Source organism: Giraffa tippelskirchi, chromosome 1, assembly GCF_054371585.1.
Source record: "Giraffa tippelskirchi isolate mGirTip1 chromosome 1, T2T-mGirTip1v1.2.pri, whole genome shotgun sequence".
Lineage (NCBI taxonomy): Eukaryota > Metazoa > Chordata > Mammalia > Artiodactyla > Giraffidae > Giraffa > Giraffa tippelskirchi.
Genome location: NC_137275.1, coordinates 224,512,495 through 224,526,490, shown reverse-complemented (window position 1 = coordinate 224,526,490; position 13,996 = coordinate 224,512,495). Strand labels below are relative to the sequence as shown.

Genomic DNA, 13,996 nt, shown 5'->3' with positions numbered 1-13,996 from the left:
AAAAGGGGGGGCGGGGCCACCAGGCTCCTCTGTGCAATGGACCTTGGCCCCGGCCTGTGCGCGCCACCCCCCAACACCCGGGATTCCAGCATCCCCCTCGGGAGATGCCTGCCTCATCTCTCCTTACTGTTCAGACTTAGAGGACTGGTTTATGCTTGGTATCTTCAGAGTGTCTCAGTGTATGGAGTCCTCCACCCCACACTGCTTTCTGGCCTCTGAAATGATCCTCTAATTAAAACTGACGGCAAGCACTGTCCCACAGAACTTTGTGACAACAGGAATGTTCCATGTTCTATATCTGCTGCCCACTATAGTAACCACTAGTCATGTGTGGCTGTCGAGCACGTGAGATGTGGTAACCGAACTGAATTTTTAACCTGGATTTCCGTTGAAACCGCCACGTGTGGCCGGAGGCTGTCTGGTGTTAAGGGCCTTCTCGCGCTCGGACCTGCACGTGGCTCCCCCGCGGCCCCAGATGCGAGTGGCCCTTCTCCAAGGACACATTCTCTCCTCTCTTGTTCCATCCGCCCACTCTCATTTTTCAACTCCCCACTACACTCTTCACCCCCAAATTTTTAGGTCAGCCCTTACGACTAAACTCCAGACGCCTATTTTCAGCTGCCTACAGACAGACATCCTTCCCTGTGTGTCTCATGAAGCCTTCAAGTTCAACATATCCTGAGCCCAACAGCTTCTTCTTTGACACCCAAGCCTGCCTTCCTGCTTTTCCCAATCCTTGCCCCTTGGCCTGTGAGCTTTGTCTTCATCACCGCGTCTTCTGTCTGCAGGTCCTGTCAGTTTCGGCTGAGGCAAAGCAGCATCACCCGGGGTAAGGAACCCCAGGCTGAGCACCAGAACTCGCGCTTCCGAACCCTGACCCTGCTGCTAACTGCGACGCCACCCTCTCTGAGCTTCGAACGTGCCATCTATAAAACTGCTGGGACAGCTGCGACAGAGCAGTTTCCCCCACTCTCCTCAACATGCCAAGCATCTTATCCTTTTTTTTTCTTTAAAAAGGGCAACCTTGAGTCGATCTTCACGGTGACGCAGTTTCTCCCGGAGAGCTTCTCCACGCCAGTGTTCATCCTTTTCAGAGGAAAAGGGAACCCATCAGACAGTCTCTGAGCACCGCCCGCCATCAGTAACCCACCCACCTTGCCCTCCTCCCACCCTCACGTCTATGTCTGAACTTATCTGGGGGAGGTGGGAACCAAAGGGCCCTTTTACGAAGTCCAGAGAACAGCAGGATAAATAAACCCTTACCATTATGTGAACGTGAGAAAAATTCAGTTTCTCTTCAAAAGGTGATGGTTTCTCACTCACAGCAAATGGAAAGTTCTCTTTCAAGCTCTCCAACCCTCCTTCTAGGTGCTCGTTCCTTTCCAAAATAGCCTCCAGGTCTGCTGGCAGTTCTGGAAGAAACTGGTTGAGATTCTTCAGGCTGGTTCTGATTTCATCTTTCACTTCAGACTTAAGTGTCCTCATTGCTTCACTGATTTCTACTTGTCTTCTTTCCAAGTCCTTTTGGTTTACCATCTAAAGGGCGAGTGAGAGTCAAATACCACCAGGTATTGGAACTGAACTGTTATCGTTACTTAACGATTTAATATTTTAAATACATGTATCATATACTGAAAGACTTACAAATGTTACTTATTATGATTGGAACTGTAAAAATTTGCAATTTTTCCAGCTACTCAAGAATCTCTAAGCTACCAAGTAAATGATTTTACTGGCATTCTGACTGGAGCAACTCCCATTTAGAAAAGCATGGGATGGTGTTGCTTGAAGGTGGCCTAGACTGTAGAAGTCAGTCTCTCTGCAGCTGGACAGAGCTGGGTTCCAATCTCATTTCCAATAAACATTACCAGTATGACTTAGGGCAAGCTAGCTAACTTCTAAACCTCTTGTATCCTGAAATGTGAGAGCTACGTGAGAATTTATATGAAGCACCTTAGTGGTACTCAAATGGAGAAGGCAATGGCACCCCACTCCAGTAATCTTGCCTGGAGAATCCCAGGGACGGCAGAGCCTGGTGGGCTGCCGTCTATGGGGTTGCACAGAGTCGGACACGACTGAAGCGACTTAGCAGCAGCAGCAGCAGCAGTGGTACTCAAATGAGAAAGGGGCTATTTACTGAAACAGGCTGTAAGTCTAGGTTATAAATGTTAACACTGAAAGGGGCTTTGAAAAGGTCTGATTGACTGTTTTTATTTTGCATGTGAAGAATCTGGTGGTGTGGGGAGTCTGGCGGTTTCCTCAGGTGCTATGGACTGTGTTAGATACCTGAGACCACTCTGTGGCTCTCCCCATAAAGAGCACAGTGAAGACATTACAGTCACACCCGCTGCTAACTGCCCTTCCAAGTTTACAGAGGCTGAGGGGCCTTTAAAGAGCACGGTGAAGACATTACAGTCACACCCGCTGCTAACTGCCCTTCCAAGTTTACAGAGGCCGAGGGGCCTTTAAAAGTAAGTTTTTCTTGAGCCAAAGGGGTGGGCGTGTGTGTGTGCACGTGTGTGTTGGCAGGGTGGGTTATAGGAACAGATGACACTAAATGGCCACATGGGGCTATGCAAAGGACCGAGTGTAGCAGGGTGACTCGAGTGGCCCGCGCAGCCTGACTAGAGAGTTCTGGGACGGCCCAGCCCCTGACACTGCCTGAGGGGCACGAGGGGGTCTAGGGTGAGACCCTCCACCGAGGGTAAACCGTTCTCTCCTCTGCCTGGCTGCACAACAGGCGATCAGAGGTTTCCGTGGGAGTTTGTCTCTTATAGACTTGTTTCTGGCATAAAATCTAGTATTTCAACACAGCACTTTGGGACATGATAAAATTTTATGCTGAAGAACTGCCATTTTTCTTTCAAAAACTTAAGTTGGGTGAACTTAAGGCATTTCAAAAGTGTATCTTGGGGGCATTTTAAAAGTGTCTCTTGAATAAATACTTTCTTCTTGGGGAAAGTTCTGAATTTCAAAACGAGAAGGACAGTTTGATCACTAGTCTGACAGTTTTCACAGAGAGGCGCCCCTCGCATGAGCGCTGCTGGGAGATGAGCTCCGCGCGCCCCGGGCTGCGGGCGCACCTGCTTCTTGAGCTCCGCGTACTCCTGCTGCATCAGGCTGAGCTCCTGCATCAGGCGCCGGGCGCGCTCATGGTTGTCCTGGGCCACCTGCTCGATAGTCGCCATCTCCTTCTGCATGGAGCTGTTCTCCTGCTTCTGCTCCTAGCAAGGGAGGAGAAGGGCTCTGGAGGGGTGCGCTGCTGCCTGACACACTCACTGGCTCTGAGGTTTCATTTCCTGTCTGGGTTCCAGCTATAAAGGGCTGACTGACCAGCCTCCTGCAGCAGCGGTGGTAGAGCTGGGAGTAGAAAGCCTGAATCCTAGATGTGCCATGTTATCACTGATACCAGGTTACCCTCCCCCGTCTGTGAGACGTGAGCCACCGTCACAGGGCTCCTGGGAGGATTAAAATCCTGACGTCTGCCTACTCTCGTCACAACCATGTTGCACGTCGCTGGCTGTAAGTGTTACCGCTCTCTGGGAAGTATCCGTGGCTGGAGAGCAACACTCACGCTGCAGGGCGACAGGACTCCTCCGGGGCATTCGGGAACCCTCTTCTGGGGCAGCCCCTCTCACTGCCCATCGGTCTCTAGGCATCGTAAACTGTTTTCAACTCATCTGGGTACCAACACCCACAATTTATCTCAGGGATGAGAGCGTGACAGACTGAGCGTCCTAGTTTTAGAATAATGATTATTAAAGCTGACGCTGACCAAAAAGGGCATGAGGAGAGAACCTGTGAGCGCAGACTGCAGCTGGGGAGGAGGGTCTTCAGGAGCTTTCCCGCCCCCAGACCCTGCGCCCCTGCTGAGCTGGGGACGAGGGTCTTCAGGAGCTCTCCCGCCCCAACCCCCGCGCCCCTGCTGGAGCGGTGCGCAGAGGCTGGCTCGCCGAGGCTGCTGTCTGAGCCTCTGACCAGCGTTCCAGCCAGCCAGCCAACTCCTCTAGGGCTGAGCCCAGACTCAGGCAAAATCTACCATTAGCTTCAGGCACAAACTATGCACAGATGTACCAAAAACAACAGCTGGGTTAGGGACTGTGTTGCCAGGTCATTTACTTTCTCTACATGGAAGCTGTATTCTAGTTAAAAATTGAAAAGCATCATCTCCTCACAAGCTGCCAGGCTGGGCAGCGGGTACTCACGAGAAGGTTCTTCTCCAGCTGGCTGCGCTGGGTCTTGAGCGCTTCCTTGAGGCTGGCTACCTGCTTCTCGGCTTTCTTTCTCTCTGTCAAGAACTGGTTTCGCAAGAGGCTGAAGTCTGCCCTCATAGAGTCCGTCTCTTTCTGAAGAGCCAGTAGCTCAGCTGACTTTTGCAACAACTGCTGCTCCCGTTCTGAGAGCTGTCGTTCTGAAATGGTATTTCAGGTAGTTTAGCCTGAGGCCCTGGGCCGGCTAACGGCAGATTGCACGACAGGCCGCTCACTTAGGCACTTTCTTCCATCAGCTGGTTGTCTAAGTCTCCCCTGACCCACACCGGCGGCCCAGAAAAAGGTTCAGAGAAGGCTGCCTTTTGATATAATTTGTTCCTGAAGGACCTGATTCCAAAGTGACAGACGGCTACCCTTTTCTCTTTTGAGTCTTTGAGACCAGACAGCACCAATTCTGTGAGGTGCAAGGAACATGGAACAGACCACTGAAGTGCTATTTATTTATGTACTTACTTATTGACCATCTATCCAAGTCCTTTCTCCCCTTTTTAATTTCTTGGCTGCTCCATGGGCACGTGGGATCTTAGTTCCCCGACCAGGGATTGAACCTGTGCCCCCTGCATTGGAAGAGCAGAGGCAATCACTGGATGGCCAAGGAAGCCCCTGGGGCACTTGTTATAAACCTAGCTTTTAAATAAAGGGGAGTGCACAGTATCTCTTCCTTCATGGGAGGCAGTCCAGGAAAAGGACACAGGATTTGGAATGGCCTGAGTCTTATTTTCTGTAGAAGGAACCTACTTCCTGGTATTTAATGGGAATCATGCATACAAACACCTAGTACATGGTGAGGAGACTCAATAGATGCTTATACACAACAGTGATATTTAACACAGACTTTTCTAATCAACCTCTGTAAAGCAACACCCTGCCCAGATTTCACTTCTCACACCTCTGGCATGGTCAGACTCAGCATATCTAGGTTTGTTTCAAAATGAAATGGTTGGGTCTGAATCGAGAGTCCCCAGGGAAAAAGGAGCAATAACCCTTTCAAAGCTCAAGTGCTCACAGTCCCCGCAGGGAGGGCAACATTTTCTGAGCATTATTAAAACCTGAAGTCTAAGAAAAAAAAAATTCATTTACTGACGTAAGAACCATCTTTTGCCCTGGAGTCAACTTCATTTATGTATGGCTCAAAAGAATAAACAGACCCAATGGCCAACAACTGTATCACAGAACTGTTAATATTGTTTTTTGTAACAAGTTGAGATGAAATGGATCATTGTTCCAAAGCTCAGAATTAATGTACTTTTATAGAAAGCCTTTAGGGCACCTTTGGCACTTCTTTGCCTTAATATTCCACTTCCTTGAAAGAGCAGTCTCAAAGAAAGTGGTACAGTCAAAGAAAAAGCCCGGACCGTGTCGGGATCAAATTCCGTCTCCGTAAAGACAGACTCTCTGTGCCCTCTGGGCCCGTTCCCTCTTCTTTCGCAGGACCAGGAGGACAGAGTGAGGGGCTGTATTTCCCCCACGCCGGTCCTGCCTCCTGTCTGGGCTCCGGCCAAGGCCCGGGACTCCTTTACACGCTTCCTAAGACACTCAGCAGATTCCCCCACCCTCGGCGCAGCGCTCCAGGATACATACGGGTTTGGGAGAGCGTCTTCTGCAGGGTCTCACCCCACCTCTCCTCCTCCTGCAGAGTCCTGACACGCTCCTCAGCCCCCAGCAGCTGGGTGAGCACCCGGTCCAGCGTGCTCTTCTGGTCTGCTATTTCCTTTTCCAGCTGCTGCTGCTGCTCCTGCAGGGTCGCTCTACTGGCTTCTAATTTTTTTTCCTCACTTTCTCTCTCTTTCTGGAGTCTCTGAAACGTCTTATTAGAGAACAACCTTAGTTAGTCGAGGGACTCTTCACGGACAGTAGTCAGATTCCAGTTCGAACAGAAAGTAGAAAACAGCCTATAGTGATTGAGAGTGAGTTCTCTTTACAAAGGGGACCGAGCAGGGACTGGAAAACGATTTGGCTAGCACGTGAAGAGGGAATAAGCAGGAACTGACACGGGGCCACCAAGATTCTTTTTGGGGCCTGTTCTACAGTCTTAATGGTCCATAATATTAATGCCAAGGGAGTCAAAGAGTTGGTGTAAGATCCCCCTCAGGTCACACAGGGCAGGTACGGGGAGCGAGACCCGAGGCGGGATGCCTCCCAGCAGCGCTCTGCCAGGGGAGGAAAGCGCACGCCAGGGATGAAGCGCTTCCTCTCATGGGACGCCCGGGGTGTGCGGTACCCTTTCCTGCCGGGCCAGTTCGGTCCTGTTCTCCTCCACCTCCTTCTGAAGCCCTTGCAGCTGCTGTTGTTTTGCTTCCTCTTCTTTCTGGCAGACTTCCAACTTCTTTACGCGTTCTTGGATGTCCTTCTGGAGCCTGGTCTGCTCGCCAAGCAGTACATCCTGGCGCTTGGTGGTGTGGAGCAGGTCCTTCGGGTCAAAGAACAAATGGAAACTATGGACAAAACCACCCTCACTATAGGTGGCTGGTGCCACAGCTGCATCTGTCTACTGAGTCCGACAAAACGAAAGCCTAAAAGCTCCATATCCTTTATTATCCAGGTACCCAGAGCTCAATTTAATCACTGACTTCCCTCTTTTTAGTACCTAAGATGACAGAGATGTCAGAACCTCAGCAAGAGACTCATTTCCTCCGAAATTTAGCCATCTTGTCACTGAGGTGGGAAAAAAACAACACCCACCTCACAGGATTGCTAAGATTAAGAAAAGCTGTGAACAAGCCTTAACTCTGATTGAAATTGAACCTAAAGTCATGGTTTTGTTACCATCTGAAATATTTATACAGGTTAAAAAAAATCAGAAAACAATAAAGACTTCTTTCTTCAAAGAACCCTAATTAAACACTTTTGGAAAAGTTACCATATTTCTAATAACACAGAAAATGTTCATAAGAACCCGTGTAAGACTTTTTAAAGGACAGAACACTTTCAGTTTCATACATCTTAGAAACACAGAATCTTAAAGTAGAAGGAAGAGCATTTAGATGTCTAATCTAACCCGTAACTTACAGAGTAGAAACTAAGGTCTAAAGCTTGCTTAAGGTTCTTTGAAACTCAGATTCTGGCAATAATCTCACACGACAATATTGAATTACTGCAGGAAGATGCTGAGAAGCATAAAGACCTCACTTGTGCCATGGGGAAGGAAGGTCCACTGGTCCCTGAAGCCCTCAGAATGGCGGTGAACCAACTATTGGGCTCTTCTAGCCACCACCCCTTACTTACTAGCTTTGAGTAAAACACTGTTTGAATGGAGAATTCTAGGGCTAAAATAAACTAGAAAATTACTGCTCTGCATCAAAGGTGTTGTACATATTACATTTGTGTTAAGTAAATGGCTCTATGGGACCTGCTCATGCGAGAGGGAACCAGCCTCTTTGATTTGTTATTTCAAACGACTACCCGCGCACCCGCAGGACGTGACTAGAGGGTCACATCTGCCAGGCTCACCTGCTTCGCTAGGTTCAAACGGTCTTGGACATCTGCGAGTTCCTCCTGTAATGAGTTTACTGCTTCTCGTTTTTCTACAGAAATAACATTTACATAGAATAAGAAATACATATGTATACATTTTCCAGTTTCCCATCGGTCCCCTTAAAAATATAGACTGAAAATGAATTTATACTTCCTTCTGTTAGGGCATAACAGGTGACTACGCCACCCTATCTTATTCAAGGCCAAGAGAGAGGTACATGCGCAAGCCAGATCTGGGCTTGGAGCCTGACGCATTTTAAAGACTTACATGCTAAAAAAAAAAAAGATTTACACATTCAAAACCTCATGATAAAAAAATTCACACACAATACCTAGTGTTGATGAGGTGCGTGGTTTAAAAACAGGTACCTTCCACACTGCTGATAACAATGTAAATTTGGTACAACCTTTCAAGAAGACAAATTGAAAATAAATTTTATAGACTGGTTTTGTCACTTACTAACTGGGTGAGCTTGAGCAAGTCACTTCTCGCTTAAGCAAGTCCCAAGGAAACTAGGCTTAAGTTGGCTTAACTTTAAATGGGTGAAATAATAGTTTCTACCTCATAAAAATGTTATAAGAATTAAATGATAAAATGCAGATGAAACATCTGTAATCATGCCCAGGACACGGGAAGTGTTCAACAAGCATGCTGTTGGCTGGAATCACTTAGTAACTTATAAACAAACAATCATGAGGATTTATAAAGATTTGGTCATAAATATGTTATTTCCATTTTTGCTTTTAAATCTATACACAAACACCACACCTCAAGGAAAAATCTGGAAGGATATTGACTACACTGCTAGTAGAAATTATCTCTGAAGAGTGTGGTCCAATAGTAATTTTTATTTTGTCACTTTGCTATGTTTTAAAATTGTTCTCTAAGGAATATGAATTCTTTTTTTTTTTAAACAGCTTTACTGAGATGTAATTCACATATGCATTTCACCCATTTAAAGTGTACAATTTCATGGCTTTTGGTAAATTCAGAGTTGTTCAACCATCACCATACCTAATATTAGAACATTTTTCTCACTTCTAAAAGAAACCCCATGCCCTGTAGCATGATCTATTTCTGTAATAAGAAAGCAAACAATTAAAAAAAGAATCTAGCAAAAGGAAGACAGCCATCTCTCCCGCCGTGCCTTCTCTCACCTTGGAGCTGCTGCTGCACGGCTGCGGTGTCTTTGTGCAGTGAGACTTTGTTTCTGTTTAGTTGGTCTAGTTCCTGCTGCAGTTTTCTGATATCCAATTCCAACTTTTCTGAGTCTGATTGCTTTGCTTTGCTATTCTCTTCTGTGGCTGCTAAAACCCTACAATACAAGTGAGAATCTGTTAGACTGTCAAACACAAAATGTTCAAGCACATACACCAGACAACTAAAGAATAGCGTTATGTGTCACAATGCAGCTGTGGAGTCTGGATGATATTAATAAATTAACAATATTAATGATTTACTAAAATAACAAACATTAAAAAGTATTAACAAACTGTAAGGCTCTTCAACTCATTCTCAAAAAACCCCTATTTTCAGCTTTCCAAATAGAACATTTGGAAATGTCTGTCATTTCAAAAAGTGACTCGCTAAAATTGAAGTTTTATAAAAATCAGGGACAACATGGATAGCACTTACAATTTCAAACATGTGATTAAAATGGACTTAACTTAGACTGAAAAAGCAAGAAACACAATTTATGCATAATAAGATTTGTCCAAAAAAACCTGTGTGTATGAGCATGTGTTCCTTTACATGAATAGGAATCACACACTATGGACTGGTTTTTGTCTGGCTTCTTTCACCGAGCGTAACTACTTTGAGATGCATCCACGCAGCTGCGTGTTATTAATACTCCATTGCTTTTTATTGCCTAGTAGTATTCTATGGTCTCCAGTTTCTTGCCTGGAGACTCCCACGGACGGGGGAGCCTGGTGGGCTTCCGTCTATGGGGTCGTACAGAGTCGGCCACGACTGAAGTGACTTAGCAGCAGCAGCAGCAGTATTCTACGGTATGTCGCTATTGCTCAGTCCCTAAGTCGTGTCTGACTCTTTTGTGACCCCATGGACTGTAGCCTGCCAGGCTCCTCTGTCCATGGGTTTCCTAAGCAAGAATACTGGAGTGGGTTGTCATTTCCATCTCCAGGGGATCTTCCCACCCGGGGGATCAAACCCATGTCTCCCGTATTGGCCAGCAGATCCTTCACCACCGAGCCACCCGGGACGCCCATCCTGAGGTGTGCCTGCGTGCGCTCTGTCATGTCCAGCTCTTTGTGACCTCTGGGACTGCGGCCCGCCAGGCTCCTGTCCATGGAATTTTCCTGGCAATAATACTGGAGGGGCTTGCCATTTCCTACTCCAGGAAATAGTTCCAACCCAGAGACTGAACCTGTGTTTCCTGCATCGGTAGGTGGGTTCCATACCACTGTGCCACCTGGAAAGCCCTTTCGATAGTATGGATATACTATAATCTGCCAATCCATTCATCAGCTGATGGGCATGTAGGGTGTTTCCAGTTTCTGGCTACTGCAAATAAAGCTGCTATGAACATCAGTGTACAGTTTTTGTATGGACGCAGGCTTTAACCTCTGGACTTCCCAGGTGGCGCTAGTGGTAAAGAACCCACCTGCCAAGGTAGGAGACACAGGAGACGTGGGTTTGATCCCTGGGTTGGGACCATCCCCTGGAAGAGGGCATGCCAACCCACTCTAGTCTTCTTGTCTGGAGAATCCCATGGACAGAGGAGCCTGGTGGGCTACCGTGCATGGGGTCGTGAAGAGTGGGACACAACTGAAGCAATTTAGCGTGCTCATGCGCACACATGCACACACACACACGTTTTCACCTCTAGGTGTGGGAAAGCTAGATCTTCTGGTAGGTGTATGTTTGCATTTTTAAGTCTAACTGCCAAACTATTTTCCAAAGTACTCTTACTGACATTTTATACTCCCACCAATTGTGTATGAAAGTTCCTTGATAGAATTTGGTGTGGTCAGTGTTTAATCTATTCTAATAGGTATGTGATGATATCTAGTTGTGGTTTTAATTTGCATTTCCTTAATTGTTAATGATACTGAGCATCTTTTCACGTGCTTATCTGCCATTCATATATTTTCTTAAATAAAATGTTCAAATTTTTGCCTATTTGAAAAATTGGGTTCTTCATTTTCTAATTACTGAGTTTTGAGAGTTCATTATACATGTATATACATTCTGGGTACAAGTCCTTCATCAGATACACAGTTGCAAAGATCTCTCTCCCAGTCTGAGATGTCTTTTTATTGTCTCAACAGTGTCTTTTGAGAAACAGAAGTTTTTTTTTTTTCAGCCACACTGTGCAGCTTGTGGGATGTTAGTTCTCCAATAAGAGATTGAACTTGCTCTCTTGGCAGTGAAAACATGGAATCCTAACCACTGGATCACCAGAGAATTCTCAAGAAACAGAAATTTTAAATTTTGATGAAGTTCAATTTTATCAATTTACTTTTTTACGGATCATGCTTTCAGTGTCTTATCTAAGGAATTTTTGCCTAACCCAAGGCCACAAAGATTTTTTTACCTATGTTTTTTCTCTTACAAGTTTTATATTTTGGTTTTACATTTATGTTTATGATCCATTTTGAGTTAATTTTTATACTTAGTGTGAGTAAGAGTCTCCTCCAACACCACAGTTCAAAAGCATCAATTCTTCGGCGCTCAGCTTTCTTCACCGTCCAACTCTCACATCCATACATGACCACTGGAAAAACCATAGCCTTGACTAGATGGACTTTTGTTGGCAAAGTAATGTCTCTGCTTTTAAATATGCTATCTAGGTTGGCCATAACCTTCCTTCCAAGGAGTAAGCGTCTTTTAATTTCATGGCTGCAATCACCATCAGCAGTGATTCTGGAGCCCAAAAAAATAAAGTCTGACACTGTTTCCACTGTTTCCCCATCTATTTCCCATGAAGCGATGGGACCAGATGCCATGATCTTAGTTTTCTGAACGTTGAGCCTTAAGCCAACTTTTTCACTCTCCTCTTTTACCTTTATCAAGAGACTCTTTAGTTCTTCTTCACTTTCTGCCATAAGGGTGGTGTCATCCGCATATCTGAGGTTATTGATATTTCTCCCGGCAATCTTGATTTCAGCTTGTGTTTCTTCCAGCCCAGCGTTTCTCATGATGTACTCTGCATAGAAGTTAAATAAGCAGGGTGACAATATACAGCCTTGACGTACTCCTTTTCCTATTTGGAACCAGTCTGTTGTTCCATGTCCAGTTCTAACTGTTGCTTCCTGACCTGCATACAGGTTTCTCAAGAGACAGGTCAGATGGTCTGGTATTCCCATCTCTTTCAGAATTTTCCACAGTTTATTGTGATCCACACAGTCAAAGGCTTTGGCATAGTCAATCAAGCAGAAATAGATGTTTTTCTGGAACTCTCTTGCTTTTTCGATGATCCAGCGGATATTGGCAATTTGATCTCTGGTTCCTCTGCCTTTTCTAAAACCAGCTTGAACATCTGGAAGTTCACGGTTCACATACTGCTGAAGCCTGGCTTGGAGAATTTTGAGCACTACTTTACCAGCATGTGAGATGAGTGCAACTGTGCGGTAGTTTGAGCATTCTTTGGCATTGCCTTTCTTTGGGATTGGAATGAAAACTGACCTCTTCCAGTCCTGTGGCCACTGCTGAGTTTTCCAGATTTGCTGGCATATCGAGTGCAGCACTTTCACAGCATCACCTTTGAGGATTTGAAATAGCTCAACTGGAATTCCATCACCTCCACTAGCTTTGTTCGTAGTGATGCTTTCTAAGGCCCACTTGACTTCACATTCCAGGATGTCTGGCTCTAGGTGAGTGATCACACCATCGTGATTATCTGGGTCATGAAGATCTTTTTTGTACAGTTCTGTGTATTCTTGCCACCTCTTCTTAATATCTTCTGCTTCTGTTAGGTCCATACCATTTCTGTCCTTTATCGAGCCTATCTTTGCATAAAATGTTCCTTTGGTATCTCTAATCTTCTTGAAGAGATCTCTAGTCTTTCCCAATCTGTTGTTTTCCTCTATTTGTTTGCACTGATCGCTGAGGAAGGCTTTCTTATCTCTCCTTGCTATTCCTTGGAACTCTGCCAACCTAGATAGCATATTTAAAAGCAGAGACATTACTTTGCCAACAAAAGTCCATCTAGTCAAGGCTATGGTTTTTCCAGTGGTCACGTATGGATGTGAGAGTTGGACGGTGAAGAAAGCTGAGCGCCGAAGAATTGATGCTTTTGAACTGTGGTGTTGAAGAAGACTCTTGAGAGTCCCTTGGACTGCAAGGAGATCCAATCAATCCATCCTAAAAGAGATCAATCCTGGGTGTTCATTGGAAGTTCTGATGTTGAAGCTGAAACTCCAGTACTTTGGCCACCTCATGCGAAGGGTTGACTCATTGGAAAAGACCCTGAGGCTGGGTAGGATTGGGGGCGGGAGGAGAAGGGGACGACAGAGGATGAGATGGTTGGATGGCATCACCAACTCGATGGACATGGGTTTGGGTAGACTCTGGGAGTTGGTGATGGACAGAGAGGCCTGGCGTGCTGCAGTTCATGGGGTCGCAAAGAGTCGGACACGACTGAGCGACTGAACTGAACTGAGTATAGGTCAAGGTTCATTTTTTTGCAGTGTTTTTAGTAACATATTTTGAAAAACCATCTCTTCTCTATTTTGCATCTTTGTCAAAATCAGTTGTGCATATATTTGTGAATTACTTGCAGACTTTCTGTTCTGTTGCATTGACCTATCTACCTATCTTTATACCAATACCACAGTGTTTTTGATTATCATGGTTGTATACTGTCTTAAAATCACATAGCGTTAGCTCTAAACTTTTAATCTTTGTTAAAGGTGTTTTGGTGTCATATATAAAAAGTTTTATATTCTAGGTCCTCTGCATTTCAATATGAATTTTAGAATCAGATGGCCAATTCCTGTTTAAAAAGTCTGCTGGGATTTTAATTGTGATTGTTTTGAATCTACAGATCAATCTGAGGAGAACTGAATATTAACAATGGGTTAATACTGGGCCTTCCTACCCACAACAAGGTATATTTCTCCACTGACTCACATATTCCAAGCATACATTATTTTACTTAAATCACAAGTTATTAAAAAAAAATGCTTTAAGGGAGGAAAAAAGAAAGCCTAAAAGGAAAATTCACCCCAAAATGCTACTGGTGAATTGTACTGTGATATTGAGTTTGTGGTGTATTTCGTATTTTTTT

At 45.3% G+C, this 13,996-nt stretch overlaps 1 protein-coding gene and 1 long non-coding RNA gene across 12 annotated transcripts in view; one reads left to right on the top strand and one right to left on the bottom strand.

The window, feature by feature from the left end:
• Nucleotides 1-13,996, bottom strand: part of CNTRL (centriolin) — an 89,096-nt gene that overhangs the window by 3,238 nt on the left and 71,862 nt on the right. For 9 of the 11 annotated variants that reach the window (XM_081528577.1, XM_081528583.1, XM_081528603.1 and 6 more), the window contains 8 exons: nucleotides 8,904-9,061; nucleotides 7,722-7,795; nucleotides 6,493-6,681; nucleotides 5,853-6,078; nucleotides 4,206-4,411; nucleotides 3,084-3,224; nucleotides 1,264-1,536; nucleotides 1,024-1,086 (listed from right to left, as the gene is read on the bottom strand). In XM_081528577.1, coding sequence (XP_081384703.1) covers nucleotides 1,024-1,086; nucleotides 1,264-1,536; nucleotides 3,084-3,224; nucleotides 4,206-4,411; nucleotides 5,853-6,078; nucleotides 6,493-6,681; nucleotides 7,722-7,795; nucleotides 8,904-9,061 — 1,330 coding nt within the window. The remainder of the gene's footprint in view (nucleotides 1-1,023; nucleotides 1,087-1,263; nucleotides 1,537-3,083; nucleotides 3,225-4,205; nucleotides 4,412-5,852; nucleotides 6,079-6,492; nucleotides 6,682-7,721; nucleotides 7,796-8,903; nucleotides 9,062-13,996) is intronic. The other 2 variants (XM_081528641.1, XM_081528628.1) reach the window with 2 other exon arrangements.
• On the top strand, nucleotides 310-1,103 carry LOC145521067 (uncharacterized). The gene is made up of 3 exons (XR_014065073.1): nucleotides 310-355; nucleotides 789-829; nucleotides 1,018-1,103. It is a non-coding gene; the product is annotated as an uncharacterized LOC145521067 (long non-coding RNA).